This window comes from Macadamia integrifolia, chromosome 10, assembly GCF_013358625.1.
Source record: "Macadamia integrifolia cultivar HAES 741 chromosome 10, SCU_Mint_v3, whole genome shotgun sequence".
Classification (NCBI taxonomy): Eukaryota; Viridiplantae; Streptophyta; class Magnoliopsida; order Proteales; family Proteaceae; genus Macadamia; species Macadamia integrifolia.
Genome location: NC_056566.1, coordinates 2,194,205 through 2,200,214, shown reverse-complemented (window position 1 = coordinate 2,200,214; position 6,010 = coordinate 2,194,205). Strand labels below are relative to the sequence as shown.

At 34.4% G+C, this 6,010-nt stretch overlaps 1 protein-coding gene across 4 annotated transcripts; it reads right to left on the bottom strand.

The window, feature by feature from the left end:
• Positions 1-2,356: 2,356 nt before the first annotated feature.
• LOC122092024 (glycine-rich RNA-binding protein 2, mitochondrial-like) lies at positions 2,357-5,061 on the bottom strand. 4 transcript variants are annotated; one of them, XM_042662314.1, is made up of 5 exons: positions 4,839-5,061; positions 3,296-3,442; positions 3,133-3,201; positions 2,762-2,865; positions 2,357-2,638 (listed from the first exon to the last, which is right to left on the bottom strand). In XM_042662314.1, the coding sequence occupies exons 2-5, from the start codon at positions 3,426-3,428 to the stop codon at positions 2,513-2,515; spliced, it is 432 nt and encodes a 143-aa protein (XP_042518248.1). In that variant the 5' UTR covers positions 3,429-3,442; positions 4,839-5,061; the 3' UTR covers positions 2,357-2,512. The 4 variants fall into 4 exon arrangements, with proteins under 4 accessions (XP_042518248.1, XP_042518245.1, XP_042518246.1 ...); XM_042662311.1 differs by having other exon boundaries at positions 3,296-3,458; positions 4,839-5,060; XM_042662312.1 differs by having other exon boundaries at positions 3,296-3,453; positions 4,839-5,060.
• Positions 5,062-6,010: the final 949 nt, after the last annotated feature.

Below are 6,010 nucleotides of genomic sequence, written 5' to 3'. Positions count from 1 at the left end.
AAGAAAAGAGAAGAAATGAAATGAAATGGTGAGAAAATAAAAAGAGTATGTATATTTGGTAACCAAGAGAAGAAAAGAAAAAAATTCAAAAAATTTTGAATTTTAAGAGAGAGAGATAGACACATAGGAAATCATTGTGTAATCATATTTTTTGTCTTATTTAGTTTTCATATTTTTTCATGTTTTCTTTTGTTTTTGCAAGAAAATTTTTGGGGGAACAAAAGAAAATTTCACAATTCCCAAAAAGAATTTTGAATTTGAAAATGAAAATCTTCTCTTGGGTAAAAACATACCAAATACAAAGAAAAATTCTTAATCCAAGGAAAAAAATATAAAAAGTATATTTTTTTCTTTTCTTCTCTTGACTACCAAACACAACCTAAGAGTAGGATAGTCAACTGTAAAAATTAGAAGAGAACCTAATCACTGATACATCCTCCCTTGGGAAAAAAGAAATTAATATGACTGACCATCTTAGAGGATTTCATACCACTTCTAACCTTAGGCTGTGTTTGGTAGCCAAGAAAAGAAAAGAAAAATGTACACATTTTGTATTTTTTTCTTTGGATTAAGAATTTTTCTTTGCACTTGGTATGTCTTCACCCAAGAGAAGATTCCCCTTTTTAAATTCAAAATCCTCTTGGAAATTGTGAAATTTTCTTTTGCTCTCCAAAAAAGTTTTTGCCTAAAACACAAGAAAACACAATAAGACAAAAAATGAATAATTACACAATGATTTCCTATGTGTCTTATCTCTCTCTTAAAAAAATTTTCTTTTCTTTTATTCTCTTGGTAACCAAACATACATACTCTTTTTATTTTCTCACCATTTCTTCTCTTTTCTTTTCTTTTCTTTTCTAGATTATTTTTTCTTTTCTTTTCTTCTCTTGGCTACCAAACACAGCCTTAGTACATTATTTTGTATTTTTTTCTTGAGTGAAGAATTTTTCTTTGCACTTGGTATGTTTTCACCCAAGAGAAGATTCACCATTTGTAATTCAAAATTCCTCTTTCTTTTGCTCCCCCAAAATTTTTCTTACAAAAAACACAAGAAAACATAAGAAAATATGAAAAGATAATAAGGCAAAAAATAATGATTACACATGATTTCCTATGTATCCATCTCTCTTAAAATTCAAAAATTTTTGAATTTTTTTCTTTTCTTTTCTTCTCTTGGTTACCAAACATGTATAATCTTTTTATTTTCTCACCATTTCATTTCTTTTCTCCTCTTTTCTTTTCTTTTCTTTTCTAGATTCTTTTTTTCCTTTTTTTCTTTTCTTCTCTTCTCTTGGACACCAAACATAGCCTAAAGATCCTGATGTTATTCAATGCTTGTTTCCAACCCACCATCTCATCACATATTTTCAATGATTCCATTACCTCCATTCCTTTTACCCAAAAAGAAAAATTACCTCCATTCCTGAGAAAAATTATTGTGGTGCATGATATCTTCCATCGCTTAAAATGAAAAAAAAAAAAGGTTGAAGTTGATACCTAAGCATTTGCGGCCCTTCCTCCTTGAAATCATTTATCCTTACCAAGAAACATTTGTTCAAGAAAGACTAATCGCAGACAATATTATTGTGGTACATGAGATCCTCTATTACTTTGAAAAAAAAAAAAGGCTGGTGTGTTTGGATATCGAACGATGGAACCAATAGTTAATAGTAGATACCCTGCCTCTGAACATCACATCTGCAATATTGAATATCTCATTCAACGATAGCATTCATCCACCGGGTAGGTTCTCAACAAAAATTGTTGCTTCAGCCTCCATAGCCGAAGCAAAAAAGGCCACTGCAAAATGTACATTTAGCTGCTACAAAGGATCTCAAATTGGTCTCTGGAAACACCACCTTTGTTCCACCAAAAATAATTGGCATACCAAGATACCTGTAAGGTTAGGAAATTCTGGCGGAAGCAATTTCCAATCTACTACAAGCAGTGGTAGAGGGAGCTAATGACAATGCTTGGTTTGGAGAAGTTAATTTATTTGCCTGTAACACAACAATAGTTATGAACAATCAATAAACCATAACTCTCGAGGACGCCAACCTTAGAAAAGAGTCGGCCGGTCATCCAAAAATAAAAGTCCAGAAACCAACAGGAACCAAGTTCCGAAGACTAATTTTGAGGAGGAAGAAAACAAGTACTGACATTTAGAGATGATCTTATACACTACTACAGTGCATATATAAAGTTGATAAGTCATTTGTCTAATTAACTCAGGATTGCATTGTTTAGGTATTAATACAAGTACTAAGCAATTTAAGCCTCGAAGCATAAAGCCACGATTAAAAAAAAAGTCTGCCTCCAACTGTGTTGTGTTCCCAGTGAAAAACAGGTTTTACCATTTGACACAACCGAGTCAAAGCTTGCAATTATAGACTTGGTATAATCCAAACGCTACACAGTTCAACCAATTGAAAAAACGAAGCATAAACAGCCGTCCAAAATAAAAACCCAAACCTAATCAAATGACCAAAATGGTACCCAGCCTGACAAACTCTTAATACCCATCTCCACCTCCACCAGCACCATAACCACCACCAAAGCCACCGCCAAAACTGCCGCCACGCGGTGCACTGGGTCTATCGTTAGCAAAATTCACACGAATGTTCCGTCCGTTTAGTTCCTGGTACAATAGTCACTTAGAATAATGAGCCACTTCTTTGATGGGTAGGCAAATCCCTCTCTCTCTCTCTCCATTATAAAGTACAGGTAAATCTAAATTTAACGGTTCCTTCCTCATACAAACCTGGCCATCCATGGACAGCGCCGAGTTGGCAGATTCACCATCAGTAAAGTTGACAAATCCAAATCCCCTTGACCTCCCAGTGTCTCTGTCCGTAATAACTCTTGCTGCATTATAACACCAAGTAAGAATGAATACATCTCTGCTCTCATATCCTAACTTCACCAAGATGTAATTTTCTGACTCAGAAGGTTAATTTCACCACAAAACTACTGGTTATTCAAATTCAGAAGCAGAAAAAAAAAAAAAAAAAAAAAAAAAAAAAGAATATAGCAACTGATACTGGTTATATTTTAGCCAGCATATATGTTATTTTTTGTACTGCAATTCAACTTATTTGACATGCAACTGACACCAATACAGATATAATTCACCTTCAGTCACATCACCAAAGCTGGAAAATGCATCTTTGAGAGACTGGTCATCAGTCCCATAAGAAAGACCTAAGAACAAAAAATGAACCGCAATCAATATCTCACCGCAAGATCTACATTAAATATACATTCAACGAAAGAACACCAACTTTATTATACATACCTCCAATGAAGAGCTTTGTGGAAGCAAAACGAACAGCACTCATCATAGATGTCACTGGAAGCTGCCCATTTGATGGGACAGTTCGTGACATGCTCTGCCTGAGAAGAGACCCAAATCTACTAGACATCGCCATCTTGACTAACCTGACTAGTTTTAAACTGGTCTTCTCAAGGCCGTAATAAGAAGAAAACTATTTTAACATCCTCAAAGAACACCTAAAGATTCATGCATGCACTACAAAGCTAGATGGCCCTAAACAGCAGTATCATCCAATGTGCAAGACAGATAAATTGACATGTATAATCTTTCAAGTTTAAATCCAACTTCAAACAAAAGCTTTTCAAGAAACTTTCCTAGGTAGGTCAAGTGTGTACCATCGCATCCAACCTCAATATGTTAATCAATATTTGTTTTCAGGTAACTAATATCTTAGAATCCTCTACATATATTAGCAATGGTGATAGATTATCATATTCACCGATAATATGCCTTGAAGGAATTAAGGTCATGTAACAAGAATAAACTACTGCCACCAACATACCCGGAATTCCTAAAACCTCCAAGCATGAAAAAGAAGAAGAAAAACAAAAACTGACCCATAAATATACAGACAAAAGCTATTGCATTTACAATGTCTCGAGATGGTTCCTCACATAAGCCACTACTATCCTTAACCAGAAACCAATTCAAGCCATGCCGAAGAAGAAATATCCACCCCTCAAAAAGAAAAGAGGGGGGCGGGGGACAAAAAAGAATATTCCAAACTAACTGACACAGCATGAATCATGTTCTGCCTTTCTACTCTTTAAGGACATAATTACACCATGAAATCACAATACACATGTGCAGTAATAAACCCAGTTTCCAAACTCCTATATTATAATAAACATAGAGAAACTTATCCAAGCATATTTTTAGATCTTATTTGTTTACTTTAACCCTTCCAGAACCAAAGAAACATATACCCAACAACCAAAAAAATGGGGATGCAATGATGTATACCTCTCATACAGGAGAAAATTAACCACCCAAAATAAAAGCTTTACAGTATAGGGAAAGTCCATAACTACCAGATCATCTAACGGACATTTTTACACGCATACGCATACTATGGTCCAGCCACTTCAAAACCAAAATGACATACATATATCCATGTTAGAGAAAGGAGCAATAGACACTACCAAATTGATTACAGAGGTACAATCAGTTGCCGAAACCCTAATAAAATCATAATCAGATGTCGAAGATTCACTCGATTAAAGCCACAAAAGCATCAAAAGTTGATCGAACAATCTAAACTACCCATGAAAAAATTAAATTTGTAGGAGCTCCACTAGGCTAACATTAAGATATAATTCATGAAGAAGAAGCCAAAAACTACAATAAGTATGAGCTCAGATCATAAAGGTAGCTCAAGGAATAAAATTGTGAGTACAAGAACAGAGATATCTAAGCCAAACTAAATAAAAACAACAGAGAGATAACATATATGAAGAACATACACAAAAAAGCGTCGATTTTATGGTTTCAAACAAAAATTTACCTAAGAAACTCGGACTGCAGAATGGAAGAAGGCAGATGGATTTGGGATTCTAGAATAGAAGGAGAAATAAAAAGCTGCGACTAGGGTTTAAGCAGAGTCTCCCTGACTCCGTCGAAGGTAGAAGGATCTGGGGTTTTAGACTAGAAGAAGGACAAAACGAAGTGATGCGGCTAGGGTTTAAGTAGACTCTCCCGACTCGGCTAAAACATACCTTCTACCTTTTGAAGGTTTCTAGCATCATTTATCCGGGAAATGGTTCTCAACCGCCCCGGATTCTACCCCATACCAGGCTGCGTGGCCACTGCTTAAGCGTGGAACCAATGAGCGCACGTACAGGGGGATGGGGGTGAGATTTTTTTCTCTGGTAATTTACCAGAGTGGCCTACATTTTTGTGTTTCCTTGTGTTTATTTTTATTTTTATTTTATAAGGGATAGAGATATCATTTCATACAAAAGAGGATAGAGAAATTCTTAATGAAACGCTAGCATAGGCCACACTCACATAGGTAGAATATTTCTCTATAAAATATGAGGAATGGTTTCTTGGGGAGCACCAGTCAAAAACAATTAAGTTCTATAAGAGGTCAATGCTATTATTTCATGAGTTTGAGAGATAAAGAGATGATAGTTTACCATTCTTAGTGTTTCGTATAAATTTTTCTTATTTAATATTTCATAGGAGAGGGCATAGAAACCCTAGTGGCTTAGAGAACCCTTGCCCTAATCATCCAAAAGGAAGATCTTAATCATCACACCCAATCAGACCCATCAGCATTAGCATGACAATTGTTACATTGAATATAGAAGCATATTATTCTTATTATTATTTTGATAATGATAGAAACATAATAGATATCGATGCATTTTATTGTCAATAAACCATCAAGTTATTTAAATTATGGATAATAAAGATTTTCCAAAAATTATTTAAAATCGACGTTTCAATTATTGTCAGAGCCCATATAAAATGATAGAATTTATTCTCAATGAAAAAAAAAAGTTAGTTATATCAAAAAAGTAAAAATAAAAAATAAAGAGAAAGAGAGAGAGAGAGAGAGAGAGGTAAAATTACAACTGTTTTCACCAATATTATAACAATAGTAAAGGAAATCAATAATGGTTCCGTTTGGTAGTTATTCAAAAAGATGTTTATGGTTTTTTTTTTTTGGGT

Bases quoted from the DNA above. Each gene is read 5' to 3' on its own strand.
- LOC122092024 (XM_042662314.1), bottom strand. From the start codon at position 3,428: ATGGCGATGTCTAGTAGATTTGGGTCTCTTCTCAGGCAGAGCATGTCA. The intron at 3,202-3,295 runs GTATGTATAATA...TTTTGTTCTTAG, and splicing joins CACAAAGCTCTTCATTGGAG to GTCTTTCTTATGGGACTGAT. The intron at 2,866-3,132 runs GTGAATTATATC...GTTATAATGCAG, and splicing joins CTTTGGTGATGTGACTGAAG to CAAGAGTTATTACGGACAGA.